Source organism: Trichoderma evansii, assembly GCF_050947405.1.
Source record: "Trichoderma evansii strain SZMC 28006 chromosome Unknown GGI43scaffold_5, whole genome shotgun sequence".
NCBI classification, from domain to species: Eukaryota; Fungi; Ascomycota; class Sordariomycetes; order Hypocreales; family Hypocreaceae; genus Trichoderma; species Trichoderma evansii.
In genome coordinates, this window is record NW_028145201.1 from 1,311,659 (window position 1) to 1,327,130 (window position 15,472).

Genomic DNA, 15,472 nt, shown 5'->3' on the forward strand with positions numbered 1-15,472 from the left:
ATACATGTTCACAGAATAATACATGTAGATCAAGATACTAGCTACGCACGACTTACCTGGCCATCTGCGATAGTTTCAGCCCGTTGATGCAGATAGCCGTGCACATGACAATAGCCGACCACAGCCCTTAGCAGTTTAAGATTCTCAGGCAAACACCGAGGTACTCTGCTGGGCAATATTCTCGACGTTTCTTTTCTTCGCCTGATGTTACTTGTGACCCAAGGCTGGATCAACTGTCGAGTTCCGTTGACATGTGCATGTTTCCGATCCATCTGGGCGCATCCAGTGACAAATTAATTCGCCGACAAGCTTCCAAAACATAGCTCGTGCGCACAACCAAAAACGCCATCTGTCTCGGATCACATAGGCGTACTGTCACCGCCGATGGGACTTATTTTCTTGATGAGGCTGTGCACAATATTGGACAAGGTTGACGGCTTGATCCTGCATCCATCCGGCGCAAATTAATGCTCTCAGCTTCAGGACTGCCAAGAATGAAAAATTTGCTTTACTAGCTTTTAGCCTCTTTTTCATGAAAAAAAAGAAGAAAAAGGAAAAAAGGAAGGAAAATGGAAGACAAAAAGGGAAGGGATTTTTTTTCTCTATAACTTTTGCTCCTGCAGAAAGTTACTCGAAACGCACATCACCGGGGTTGCTATCCGGATGCTGCTGGCAAGATACTGACTGCGTGGTGTGATATCTCAGATGCCACAGTGACAGCCTACAGCAGCAATATGATGAGCTTTAGCGGCCTAGTAGAAGCGGGCAGCAAAGTTATTCGCTATCGATGATGTTAGGTAGCTGCTCAGCCTCAGTGTGCTCTGGTTGTAGCTTGCCGAGATAGGTAACTCCAATTAACCCGTCCTGCGGAACACACAGTCTCGGCAGAAGCACTGTATACGGGTGCTATGATTCGCTCAGAGGCGACGAGTAGATTCTTTCAACACACTTCCATTTTCTTTCCCCGGGACAGATCCTCCCAGGGAGGCAAATGGTTAGCAGCAAATCATCTAGCATGACAATGATTTGACGAACGAGGCAGAACAAGGTTTACAGCCACGGCAACTTGTTGGAGCTAAACGCACCCACACCAGCAAAATTCATCTAGAAGATCGTGAGTGAGCTGTTCCCTGTTGTAGCGGACCAGGGCGCCCTTGGCTTAGACCCCATACAGTGCGAGAGACAGCAAAGGCGGAACTGTGATTTGAGTCTCGTATGTATAAGCCAGACAACGTGCGTCCATGTGTGGAGCTGGCCAGGGCGCTATGCCGTTTCGCATCTTGGAACACACCTTAATAGCAATAAGGTGTGCCAGGGTGGGCGGCTAGCCTAGCTCTAGTCTGTTTGGGAGATACGACTGGATCATGGCGACGTTGATAGCGATTTTATGATTTAATGCCCGGTTCTTTTTAAATGGCTTCGCCATGTTAGCGAGCTTGGCAATGAGCTTAGCGGTATGGTCGATGGATAATCCAAATAACTTCAAGATAAAACTGCTGTGTTCAGTGTAATTGCGAGTTTCCAGACCCGCAAGAGTATGGAGCTCCCCCACATTGATGAAATATCAAAGCTTGTCTGACTTGGCTTGCCGTATGGCACATGAAAGAGTTTAGAGGGATGAACTTTGGCTTTGTGCTGTATAATCATATTGTTAGTTATGTTGGGACCGAGTCATGCTCTTCTTCAACCGCCTGGTGACGGAACGTTCACTCTCGCCTGCCGTCACCGCATCTCGGTGACTAGTTTCTACAATCATGATAGCACTTTGATATCTACGGTGGCACGGCACAGAGATGTGATGTTCGGAGGACTAAACCCCGATAATTGCGTGCGTAAAATGTGTGACCTTCCCAAAGATGTTAATCTGCCAGCATTGTCAGATGGCACTAAGCACTTCGATGGGGTCGAGGATGTCACTTTCTGCCGTCTTAGCGCCCATGTCAGAAATTAATCAGCATCATTATACTGGAAGCGAGAGACAGCTGTATTTCCCTGGGTCTCAGATGCCACCTACGGCCCGTCTTGGGCCGTCCTCATGTATGACCGCAGTGATATCCAAGACTTGCGGTTGCACGGTTGACGCATTGTTTGGGTATCGTCGGTATTATTTGATGCCGTTCTGCTAAAACATTTTCCAGAGCCCCTGGCGGGACGCGTATTCGTCAAGGCTGTGCCTCAATGGCCACGGCGAGTTCCTATAACGACGGGACATTGATAAAGCCTTGGCGAGCAGATATTGGCGCCCTTGATTCCATGGCACTGACTGTCTTGCCAGCAAACCGCCAGCATATTCGCATTGGCGGCCTCACGTGGCGGGATTGCTGGCTCCATACGAAGGCAGTAGCATGCTTAGCATGCCAGCGATGGCGAACTTTACGTTGGCTGCCAGATCTGTGGAGAGTGGCTTGTAAGAGGGTTTGCATGGCAATCGCTAGAAAAGGTGATTTTGATGCAATGGATCTTTGCCCGCGCCGAATGATTGTGTTGCCCGCAGCGCTCAATCGGGCCACAGGTGTGCAAAAGAGGGGAGAAAGCTTGTTGGCACAGCCCCTGGGACTAGGTGTTGGAGGCGCTGGAGCCTCTGACGGCCGCCCATCACATGATGATCTGATAAGGTAGATTCCTCAACGAGATGCGCTGAAGGTGAGGCATGTTTCGAACGAAGCGATGAGATGGTGCCGCGGGCAGAAGTGCGCCATCGCCACAGGCAAGGCTGTGGCCGTCTCATGATGCTTGAGCGACGACTCGCTGCTGGCCTATGGCGTGCTCTTCAGTGGCTGATTACGTGGGCTCGACACGCGAGCAGCGATACTTTTCAGCTTGAAACTGTATTCGGGAGATACTTTTGCGGCTTAGCGGATAGAGAGGGGCCTCAAGTACCCGGGCTAAAGATCCCACAACGGAGTGTCGCTGCTGTACCTGGAACAGTACGTGTACAGTACCTGTGTACTTGGGCGCTGGTGAAGGGGAGCCCAGCTAAACGAGTTGAGGCCTCTGGCTCTGTGGTAGGGCGATTGTTTCTGGGTGTCTCCTCCGTACTAAGGCCGCCAAGCCCCTGTTCCTTGTCTAGCGAGTTCGGGTATTTCATATTTTTCTTCTATCCGGAGCACGTACTGTAAGTATTAGGCACCTGCTAAACCATCTACAAGTGCGGGCATATATATACGAATTGCATACGAGCGGTGCTGAAGCATGTCGGTCAAGAGGTCGAGATAATGCCGTACTCATGTCCAACAAGATGCTGATTGTTTTCCAACTTGTTCCAATCCGTGCAAGTCGCTTCGTCGGGCCTCCCAGTTGGCGCCTGAAGACCCCGGCATTATGCCACTTCTAGAGGTATTTCTTCTTTCGTACCCGGGTACTTGGGGACCGGGTCAGCTTTGCCGTGTTGGGGATATTGTCCTTTGTGTACCTGGTACTTTTGTAACCGCACTCAAGTTCTCTTGGCTGCAGATGTCTGTACAAAACAGTAAAGCACTCATATAGATAATCCATGCACTGCCAAGCGATTGGAAATGCCGTTGCCAGCTCCTCAAACAGGGAGGCGGCCGATCACGATTATGCGACTGTTGCTCTCCGCAATCATCACTCCGTAAAATAAAGAACTCGTACGGCCATGATGCCGACGCAGCCATTACTCGCGCAGCCGTATTATATGCTTACAAGAAAGTTATGCCTCGACCGCGTGCTAAAGGTACTTCGGCAAGGTACGGGGCTTCCAATCAATGCTTCAGCGGTACGGTAAGCGGCCTTAACTGCCCGGGAAGGGGGATTGGGTAAAAAAGGCCGGCTGGATTTATAGCGCCTTTGGCCACTGTCCTATTTAGTGGTGCTGGAGAGAGAGCGGCTCTCCCCTGCGCGAGCGTTTGCGTAGAGGGCCAAGGCTGGGTACCCGGTACTTGTGCGCTGGCCTGAGATCCCACAGCCACGTCGGTAGTGACTACCCGTGGTGCTCGCCTCCGCTGGTACCGCCGCCGGCCCACCGAGGTCTAACAGGTACCACCAGGTCGCTGGCGCTCCACTGAAATGGGTTGATGCTGGTGGGACTGCTGGCTTCCGCCTGCCAATCACTCACCCTTTTCATTTAGCATAGCCTCACGCTAAACCTCAAGCACGAGACGAGCACGATGGCAAGGTACATGCAAGTCTCTCCATTCCATATTCCTTGTTTTGCTTCTGGCCGTGGTTTGCATGGCCGCTCTTTTCAGACCGTCCTCCCGGAGTACTTTACTTGTACGAGCGCTCGATGTTGCGAAGCTCCAACTTCCTGGGCCATGAGCTGGTGCTAATTCGCCTCCTTCAAGCCGCTAGGGCTTGCCTTCTCCCTTGCTGCCAGAACCAATCTAGATATTAACCCGCCTGAGCTCCGCCAAACACGCCCCCTGGCTCAGTTGCTAGAGATTGCACGAGTCTGCCTGCCTTCTCCGTCCAGCCTCACCCTTTCTCTTCCTCGACACCTCTATTCACAACGGAGCCGTATCTCAGCTTGTGTGCTGCCTCGAGGCGGCTGATTGCTGACAATGGCCGACTCCAACAAGCCTGAGCCCTCTCCAGGGCCTCCAGCAAGGCGGAGGGCGTATGTATTCCTTTGCTTGCGAATCAGCCCCGTCTCTCCCTCTCAAAAATTGTGTAGGCTAACCAATAGATTGCATACCAGGCCGACGATAACAATAGACACGACTGCCGTCAACCCTAATAGCAGCGTTGTAGAAATTACACACGACTTTAACGGCCAACAGCCCCAACCTAGCTACGCCATATCTCCCATTTCCCCCCCCGATGAAACCACCAGCCCATCTACAATGATAGAGACGCCTTTTGGCTTTTCTCAAGAGAGGCACCCCGAAGCACGGACGGACACATCCTTCGATATTAGCAGGGAAAGTAGCCGGCCAACAAGTCCTCACAATGTCTCGACCCCCATTGGCGCTCACGGATTCTTGGTTGTACCGACGAACCACAAAAGATCACGGCAGAACTCAGTCGATTCCGAAGAGGCGAACCGCTCGTTTGTTTCAGGGGGAGAAACGACGGTGGTTGCTTCCAACTCAACGCAGACGGACAAGTACAAGACGACGCCGACAAACGATAAAGTCACGAGCGACGACACAGCATTGAAGCCCGATGCAGGAACCGAGGCCGATTTCGACGTCGAGAACAACCCGTTTGCCTTTACACCAGGCCAACTCAACAAAATGTTCAACCCCAAGAGCCTTGCGGCCTTCTATCACCTGGGAGGTTTGACCGGTTTGGAGCGCGGTCTGCGAACGGATCGCAAAGCTGGTTTAAGCACCGAAGAAAACTATCTGGAAGGATACGTCACATTTGGAGAGGCTACTTCAAAAAAGAATGATAAGCAGCCTACCGCGACCATGGTGACAGCTGGAGAACCGGCGGCCCGCACAATATCTCAATCAAGTCGATCATCACTGGGATTTCAAGATCGATACCGAGTTTTTAGAGACAATCGATTACCGGAGAAGAAGGGCAAGAGCTTACTGGAACTCATGTGGATCACTTACAATGATAAAGTGCTGATTCTTTTGTCGATTGCTGCGGCCATCAGTCTTGCCGTTGGTCTGTACCAGACCTTTGGCCAGTCACACGCGCCGGGCGAGCCCAAGGTCGAATGGGTCGAAGGTGTTGCCATTATCGTTGCCATTGCCATCGTGGTCATCGTGGGATCGCTAAACGATTATCAAAAAGAAAGACAGTTTGCAAAGTTAAACAAGAAGAAGCAAGATCGAAATGTCAAGGTTATACGCTCTGGAACGACAATGGAAGTATCTGTATTCGACCTCATGGTTGGCGATGTGATCCACCTCGAACCCGGAGACATGGTTCCCGCCGATGGTATTCTCATTGAAGGTTTTGACGTCAAATGCGATGAATCTCAGACGACAGGAGAATCGGACATTATACGCAAACGGGGCGCTGACGAAGTCTACGAAGCCATTGTGAATCACGAGAATCTCAGAAAGATGGATCCATTCATTCAGTCTGGAGCCCGGATTATGGAAGGTGTTGGCACTTATATGGCTACGTCAACTGGAATCTACTCTTCCTACGGAAAGACTCTTATGGCTCTCAACGATGACCCTGAAATGACACCTCTTCAGGCGAAGCTGAACGTCATTGCCACGTACATTGCTAAGCTCGGTGGTGCTGCTGGTCTGCTCTTGTTTATCGTCTTATTCATCGAGTTTCTGGTCCGCTTGCCGCATGATGACAACTCCACTCCGGCACAGAAGGGACAGATGTTCCTCAACATCTTTATTGTGACTGTAACGATCATTGTCGTTGCTGTCCCGGAAGGTCTCCCTCTCGCCGTTACTTTAGCTCTCGCTTTCGCTACAACTCGTATGCTGAGAGATGCCAACCTGGTTCGACATTTGAAAGCTTGTGAAGTCATGGGCAACGCGACGACAATCTGCTCTGATAAAACAGGAACTCTAACTCAAAATAAAATGCAGGTTGTAGCAGGAACGGTAGGAGTGAACCATGAGTTTACCCAGTCTCGCACGCAAGATGTGGAGGACGCTGAAGGCGACAACAAGAAACCACTACCCGCATCAGATTTTATCAATAAACTCAGCGCTCCGGTCAGAGAATTGCTTCTGGATTCTATTGCTTTGAACTCGACGGCCTTTGAAGGCGAGGTTGAGGGAGAAAAGACGTTCATCGGCTCCAAGACCGAGACGGCACTTCTCCTATTTGCCAGAGCCCATTTAGGCATGGGACCTGTCAGCGAGCTACGGGGAAATTCGACAACTCTACAACTGATTCCCTTCGATTCAGGCCGCAAGTGTATGGGAATTGTTGTTCAGCAGCGCGATGGTACGGCCAGACTATTCATCAAGGGTGCTTCGGAGATCCTGCTTGCCCAGTGCGAGAAAGTTCTACAGAATCCGTTCGCGGATGCCTCTGTGATGTCGATAGCGCAGGGAGATGTCGATGCAATCAACCAGCTTATTGTATCTTACGCAGAGCGCTCATTACGAACCATTAGTTTGTGCTACAGAGATTTTGAGTCCTGGCCTCCACCAGCTTTGCGTCGTGGTGAGGGCAAGGGTGAAATCCTGTTTGAAGATTTATTCCAGAAGATGACGTTTGCCGGCATGGTGGGTATCCAGGATCCTCTCCGAGATGGTGTTACCGAGGCTGTTCAGCTATGCCAAATGGCCGGCGTTGTTGTTCGCATGGTTACTGGTGACAACAAGATTACCGCTGAGGCCATTGCCAAAGAGTGTGGAATTTTGCAGTCTGATAGCTTGGTTATGGAGGGCCCCGATTTCCGTAACTTGAGCAAACTCAAGCAAAACGAAATCATCCCCAAACTTCACATTCTTGCGAGATCCAGCCCCGAGGACAAGCGCATTCTGGTAAAAAGGCTTAAGGAGTTGGGAGAGACCGTTGCCGTTACTGGTGACGGCACCAATGATGCTCCTGCTCTCAAAATGGCCGATGTTGGATTTTCCATGGGTATTGCCGGTACTGAAGTGGCCAAGGAAGCGTCAGCTATCATTCTTATGGATGATAACTTTGCCAGCATTGTCAAGGCCCTGAAATGGGGCCGTGCTGTCAATGATGCTGTCAAACGCTTCTTGCAGTTCCAGATTACAGTCAATATCACTGCCGTCATTCTCACCTTTGTTTCTGCAGTCTCTAGCGCGTCTGAAAAATCTGTCCTTACGGCTGTTCAGTTGCTCTGGGTTAACCTGATCATGGATACACTGGCAGCTCTTGCTCTCGCCACGGATCCGCCACAGGACAGTGTTTTGGACAGGAAACCTGAGCCTAAAGGTTCATCCATCATCTCGCCAACCATGTGGAAAATGATTATCGGACAAGCGTTGTACCAACTGGCTATCACGTTCCTGCTGTACTTTGGCGGCAGCGATGTGGTCCAGCCCATTGTTGGAGGCGTCGTTACCCAGGAAGATATTGAGACCCTTGTCTTTAATACATTCGTCTGGATGCAAATCTTCAATCAATGGAAGTATGTATATCCAACACTTCAGAGCCTTTGTATAAATTGAGTGCTAACCTCCTTTTCTCTCTCTTAGTAACCGACGCTTGGACAACAAATTTAACATCTTTGAAGGCCTGACACGCAACTGGTTTTTTATCGGAATTAGCACTCTCATGATGGGTGGTCAGATTCTGATCATCTTCGTGGGCGGCGCTGCTTTCTCGATTGCAGACAAAGACCAATCCGGAGGAATGTGGGGCATTGCCCTTGTGCTCGGATTCCTCTCCATCCCAATCGGTGTTCTTATTCGTCTTATTCCAGACAGCTTTGTTATCAAACTTGTGCCAGAATTCCTGAGGCGTCGAGCGAAACAGGTGCCTGGCTTGACGATCTCTGACGAGGAGATGGACATGTACCCTGAGCCATTGGTTGATGTACGCGACGAACTTAACTTCCTCAGGCGCATGAAGGGAGGGCGCTTGAACAACCTGAAGTTTGCGATGAAATACCCCAAGGAAATGATTACACGGTCAAGAAGCCCGTCTCATTCTCGGTCCAATTCTGTCATGACGACCGATACGCCGGGCCGAGAAGACAGCTTCCCGTCGCGCGTTGCCACGCCGGTATCGCGGCAGCGTTCCCGGTCAGCCCGGTCACGCTCCAACTCTGCCCTCGGAGCACCAACAGTCATGGCCGGAATCGTGGCTGCTGGAGTAGCAGCAGGATGGTCACCGATTGGCCGGCCATCAGCTGAAGACAGAGAAGCCATGATGCAGCATTATCAGCATCAACTAAACCAACAGGCAAGAACAGAAGAAAGCCCGGAGCAGGGATCACAAAAGCCCGCAGAGGGCCAGAATAGCGAGGCGCAAAAATAGGTGTAAAAGGAGTTGAAAGGCTTGCATAATATGATTCCCCTGGTTATAACGACTGTTTATACTTTTTTTTTTATTACTCTTTACCCACCCTTCTTTTTCATCTTCTTTCTGGAGATGCCCAAACGCATACACATAGGTGCCGGTAGCACTTGATTTGATATTGATAGACGGTAATTCACTTTTTACTTTGGAGGCGGTTGCGATGAGAATAAACTGGCTCGTATCATAATGGACTTTTTTATTCTCTTACATTATACTGTTATTACTATTACTTTTATTATAATTTTGAGGAGAGATGGCTCTGTTCTTCTCCATCTTCACACTTTTGTCTTTTATTTTCCTTTTCTTTATTACGTTTCTTTAATTACGTAAGTATGTGAACGTGATATCAATCGTGTGTGCGTGCTTGACTCAAAATGTCTGCCCTCTCCTACAATTACATAAGTATGTGGTTGTAATCTAAATGGTGTATGCCTAACTCTAAAAGTTGTCCTCTTCTTTAATTACATAAGTGTGTGAAGGTGATCTTAATCGTGCATGTCTGACTCAAAAGTTGTGATCGGTAATAGCAACAGCAATAGCCGAGTTAGATTGAGTTTGACTCGTATGTATTGAAATTGACTCGGAGTGACCGAGTGTCTGTCTAGGTTGGTTACATGCTGGTGGGAGGAAAAAAGGCTTGCGGCATTATTGCTACCACGGTTTCCTAATACTCGTCGTATGCAAACTACACATTGTCTCTCTGTATCTCTTTGTTCTGCCTCCTCAAATTTGGTAATAAAAAAACAGCGCATCCTCTTGCATTACATGGCATTACATTACATGGCATGGCATGGCATTAGTGTTATTAGTATCTGCCAGCACGCACACGCACACACTTGTTGAGTCTCCCGACTGAAAAGTTGAAAATGTGTCAGACAAACCAGCTAATGGCGCAAGGGAGGGAAAAAAAAAGGATTGGGGGTGGTTGGGATTGGGATGGGAGCCTAAAAAGCTCAGCTATAGGCTGTATTGGCACGGTGTGTTTTGCGTTTTCTCTTTTTCAATAATTGACTGATGCTACTGACTGGATATTACCGCGGATTTTACTTCTTATTGAGACTCTGTGATTTGTCGTAATCCTTGCGTTTTGCTGCTGGGCCATTTATTACCCGAGGTGTACTAGTAGGGGCGGGCGCTTTTTCTTATATGACGGGAACCCACTGATGTTAGGTGGTAATGAAAGACAAACTTTGTAATACGGGGTTTTTAGTAGGTACTGTACGGGCTTGATAGACTGTGAGATATTATTTGATTGGTTTGCTTGGGCCGCGGTTACGTGTTATTCTTGGAGGAGAACCAAGCTGGGAGCACGGCTATAGTAGAATCTTGGGATTCCTGGTTGTCGCTCGAGTTGCTGGACTGGTGTATAAATCCTCTTAATTAATATGAAGTAAAAAGAAAAAAAAAAAAAAAAAAAAACAGGGCAGGACTTTGCATGGATCGTGATCTAATACACTAGGCATGAATGTAGCAGTGTGTAGCACCCAGCTAGCAAGTTTACAGCTTAGGCCAAGAAACGAGAGATAGATAGGGAGAGAGTAAAAGTCTCCGTCTATCGAAACACGTGTTGTCGCTTCTGATCTCAATCTGGGGGAGTGAAAAAAAAAAGGGATGGGAGGGAAGGGAGGGCGTAGAAGAAGAAAGGAATCGGAAGAGTGCTTCCGTTATTTTACGTCTCTTTATCTTTTTTGTGTGTTTTATACGGAGGGCTATTTTTTTTGGCGTTTGCTGCATTCCTCTTGATATGATATGCGGCATTCCGGGTCGGATGGGGGGATGAAAGGCTAATATGAGGATGATGCTGTGCTTTCCGAGATGGGGCCCCATTTAAAAGAGGAGCTGAGGTTATGGAGGAAGAAGGCGCTGATGAATACGGAGTATTAGTGTAGAGCGTGTGTTTTTGGGTTGCTCTTCTCTCTTTTTATGTTTCTTTGTTTTCATTTCTTTGTGTCCTTTTTTCTTTGTTTAGGGAATTCTCCCTCATGGGCGGTAGGTGAAATGAAAGGAAATGAGAGTGGGTGTGGAGTGATGGCGAAAGTGACAGATCACGAGAAAGGCTGCGCCATTGTCTTATGCCTCTTTTCTCAACGACACAATATATTCTTGTATATCCGACCTATTTTAACCGTCAATTTGACAACCATTATTCATATTTTATTTCTCGCGCTCTTATCGAGTATTGCAGTGAATAAGTGTCCGAAGAAGAAGAAGAAGCAGATGAAGAAATGTGCCGGACAGTGCGTGCAACGCCATGTATGCGTCTTATATGTAGTAATATGTAATGTATGTCTCTGAATTGTCACACTAGTTGGCTCCCAAGGAGATTCTGGTCCCCGGATGGACCGCCCATTTTTTCCCACTCTCTGTATTTTTGCTTTTTATTTTCTCACCTTGGCTGTCCTGGATGGGTTGTGATGGCAAAGCAGCTAATAACACCACACTAACACTACTGCTAGTACATCATACTAAGGCATCAACGTGGACGATTATGACAAGTCAGGGATCAAGGCCAATTTTATTCAGACTGTTCTTGGCGATTCATTGATTTCCTTTTCTGTTTCTTTCGTAGCTCCATCTCATCCTCTCTTGTTCTTTCTCTTTCTTCTCTAATAGCATCATCGTCTGTCCATCTCCATAGACGGGTCCCATCCTTTTTGTCGATCGATAGTCGTGGCTAGGTAGTTTGGCCGCCACCCGGTTTATCCTTTATTGCCGTTACTATTGATTTCTTTATTTTGAGAACTCACCTCAAGGTGCTTACCAACACCAAAGCACCCCCGTCTATCGGCCATCAGCATTAGCCATCCCTCATAACTTGCTTCGTATTGGGCCTATTTGCCGCGCTCTTGTTCTCGGCTGGTCTTTTTCTTCCTTTCCTTGAAGTCGAGCTGGCGTACCACTACCAAGGTACGACTATATTAATTTAATCAATTAATACGTACTCCATACTTCCTCCCTCCACCCCCCTTGGGCCTTTTCCCTTTTTCCTTTTAGCACCGCCAAATCTCAGCCTTTTTTAATTCAACTCATTCTAGACCGTTTCGCACCTTGTTGGCTACCAACCCTTTCCTAATCCTTCCATTCTTCTCTTGCTCGTCTGTGCCCTTCTCTCTTCTTCTACCTCCCCAGGATCTTTGCCTTCTCTTTAGTCTGATCTCCTTCACCTGTTTCTCATCTCAGTTCCCGATTTTCCTGCCCACCCCCTCCCATATTTTCGCTCTGACCTTATTCTATTTTAGGAGAAGTGCGTAACTTAATCGCTTCCCTGGAATTGCTCCATTAATCATCTCGGGCATCTGGAGAGTAATAGCCAGAAAAAAAAAACGACAAAATAAAAAAACCACAGAGAGCCAGACTTGATCTTAGCTTCACCACCCCTGCCCTTCCCCCAACATCAACTTCATCATCATCGTTTCAACGCGTGGCAACTCGGCGTTTTCTAGCCATCTATCGCGGCAACTTTTCGGCTCGGTTCCACAACTTTGATTCACTTGATTCACTTGATTCACATCTCGCTGTCGTCTTTCTTTCTCTACTTTACACCATTCTCGGGAAACTCTATTACGCGGTTCGTTTCCTCTGTTGCCCGTGTCCAAGCGTTTTTCGCCTTGTTTGAGGCCTGATTTGTTTCCTTCATTTCATCATATCTTTTTTTGCCACGTTGGCTGTTCTATTCTTACCCAACAAAGATATTGGGATTACATCACGCCACACATTACACTAGACGCGCACAAGGCGGAGGAGAAAAACAACCCGCAAAGAGGAAAAGAGAAAAAAAGACACTCTGCAAAATGAAACGAGCGCCTGCAGGTAAAAAGGGCGTGGCCCTCGCGAAGCGCTCTCAAGCACGGCTGGATGCGCTTGATCGTTTGCCTGAGAATGCAACGATTGAGGAAATCAAGGAGGCTTCCGTCAACGTTTCGCTCGCTGAACTGGAGGAGAGAGTTGCGGATGTGCGCGATTCGTGGGAGACAGACTCGCTGTTTGAGGATGCGCTGGAGGAACTGACGGATGAGAGTGGAGTGTATTCTGGCAGTAAGTTGCCACTGATTTCTCATCATTTCTCTTGATCGCTTTATTTTCATTTGTTTTCTATTTTTTTGTCGTTTCTACTCTACGAGAAACTGGCCCCGAGTTGTCTTTTTCTATCTCATTTCGACTTCGTCGTGATAGCAGAATATGCGGGTGGACAGTTTTTCTGAGCGTGGCTTCATTTCTGCGCTCTCTAGTATGAATCAGGGCCAAGTGGCCAAAGCCAAGACCGAGACCGCGACTAGTTTATGATCTTGTGCCCAGATGGTTCTACAATGACTACAAAGGCAAAAAAAAACGCTGGTGGTGATGAACCAGCACCAGTGGCGAAATGCTCAAAAACCTCACGCTAACTCATCTTCAACTCGCAGAACCAGAGACTTGTACGCCTGAAGAGGCCTGCAGATTGCGTCGCGAACTGCGCGAGCAAGGACCTGCTGTCTTCTGCCAGCGCACAGTCGATGCTGGTCGCTACAGCGCCAAAAAGCTTCTCAGTGCTTTTGGAATCCGGCCACCTGCGTTTCTGGATGGCCAGCCAGACGAGGCCTACTTCAGCCTTCTCTCGCTGGCCATCACGCGAGAATTGTCCAAGAGGGCCAAGCTAGCGCGCTTCAACACCGTTTCAGACGCTGTTGAGCTTATCAAAAAGTGCAACAACATCATCGTCATCACTGGTGCCGGTATTTCTACGTCTCTAGGCATCCCGGACTTTCGATCAGCAGGCACAGGTCTGTATTCTAAGTTGGAGCATCTGGGCCTGAACGACCCCCAAGAGGTCTTTGACATTGAGGTGTTCAAGCAAGATCCGACCATTTTCTACTCGGTCGCCAAGGACATCATTCCCTCAACCGATCGTTATACGCCTACTCACAAGTTCTTGGCTATGCTTCACGAGCGCGGCAAACTTCTTACCAACTATTCTCAGAACATTGACAACCTAGAGGTCAAGGCCGGTCTGCCAAAGGAGAAGCTCATCCAGTGCCACGGCTCATTTGGTACCGCGAGCTGCGTCCAGTGTCGCTATCAAATTCAAGGCGAGAAGATCTTCCCAGACATCAGAGCAGGCAAGATTCCCAAGTGCACACGATGCCTCTCGACACTCAAGGCTTCTGGCGCTGCGCCCAAGCGAAAGCGATCTGCGGGTGCCGAGAAGAAGAGAAGACGCTGGGCCGACAACGATAGCTCAGACGACAACTCAGAGTACGATATTCCCACTACTGGAGTCATGAAGCCCGACATCACCTTCTTCGGCGAAGCCCTGCCCGACGAGTTTTCGCGCCGCCTCACGGAAAATGACCGCGACAAGGTAGACCTGGTCATTGTCATTGGCACTTCGCTCAAAGTGACTCCAGTCTCGGAGATTGTCAGCTTCCTGCCGCCACACATCCCTCAGATTTACGTTTCCCGCCAGTCCGTCAGCCACATCAACTTCGATATCGACCTGCTGGGCGACTGCGACGTGGTCGTGGCTGAGCTATGCCGACAGCTCGATTGGCCGCTTGTTCATGAGATGGTGCCGGTGGATCAGGAGATTAGTGTGCGCACCGAGGATGGCTATGCAAGCCGCCATGTCTTTACATCGAACAAAGCTGCTGCCTCTGAGAATGGCTCCGCCAAAGATGAAAAAGATTCCAAAGACTTGAAAAACGGCAAAGACGTCAGGAATGGCAAGAATGGCAGAGGGGCCAAAGAGGCAAACGGCAATGGCAAAAGCCCCAAAATGACCAACGGCACTACCAAGAGCGCCTAAAATGGGCATAAAAATCGACGACGCTCCCTGGACGCCTGCGACTATGCGTTGGCACACATTCACGCAAGGGAAGAGCGAGTTTCTTTTCAAAAGATGGTGTCTCTTTGACTCTTCTTCATCATCTTTTGTTTTCTTATTTCCTATTCTTGTCTCTCTTTGCGTGTTTTACTTTTTTTCTGTCGATATACCTCGTGTTTTTCTGCGCCTCTAAGATGAATTTTAGCGGACCTTATGGAGTTTAAGACCTTGTTTTATGATGTGCGGCCCTTTCATTTCCTTTTTCCTATTCTTTTCTTTTACTGTCAGATTTCCCTTTTTTTTTTTTTTTTTATTCTACACCTGTTTAACCTGTGGGCATGCCAAACGAGCTTTGACACACGTCCTCCAAAGACTTCTTTCTTTTCTTCTATTCTTTACACTACCTAGGGATATATACATATACAGGGGAAAGCAATGGGAATTTGTGGAAGCTGTTAGATTTTGAGAGAAGGATGCTTTTTCTAATTGGACGGAGGACATGACGAGAAGAGAAAGAAAGAAAGAAAAAAGCTGTTTAGACAGTCATGTTCCATCCGTATAGAGAATTGACCTATACTACTAGTAGAAATACAAATGGTTCTGTTTTCTTTATTACCTGCTTATTTTATCTCTAGATTATTGAAATACCTCGGCGATTTTTTGCTCACTTTTTTTCCTTTTGCTCGTGTTCAGCTAGCCAGCCCAGCGGGCAATTTTAGAATTTTGTCATCCATACTTTACCGCAATGAGCTGGTGCTATGCGTCTATCTTGTGTAAGAC

At 48.4% G+C, this 15,472-nt stretch overlaps 2 protein-coding genes across 2 annotated transcripts; both read left to right on the top strand.

Annotated features, from left to right (window-relative positions):
* Positions 1-4,164: 4,164 nt before the first annotated feature.
* GGI43DRAFT_400049 (uncharacterized protein) lies at positions 4,165-9,387 on the top strand. Its single transcript, XM_083205415.1, has 3 exons — positions 4,165-4,576; positions 4,658-7,999; positions 8,067-9,387. The coding sequence occupies exons 1-3, from the start codon at positions 4,521-4,523 to the stop codon at positions 8,848-8,850; spliced, it is 4,182 nt and encodes a 1,393-aa protein (XP_083062827.1). The 5' UTR covers positions 4,165-4,520; the 3' UTR covers positions 8,851-9,387.
* A 2,647-nt stretch (positions 9,388-12,034) lies between these two features.
* On the top strand, positions 12,035-14,801 carry GGI43DRAFT_315890 (DHS-like NAD/FAD-binding domain-containing protein). Its single transcript, XM_083201769.1, has 2 exons — positions 12,035-12,927; positions 13,296-14,801. Exons 1-2 carry the CDS (start codon positions 12,684-12,686, stop codon positions 14,672-14,674), a joined length of 1,623 nt encoding a protein of 540 aa, XP_083062828.1. The 5' UTR covers positions 12,035-12,683; the 3' UTR covers positions 14,675-14,801.
* The last annotated feature ends 671 nt before the right edge of the window (positions 14,802-15,472 follow it).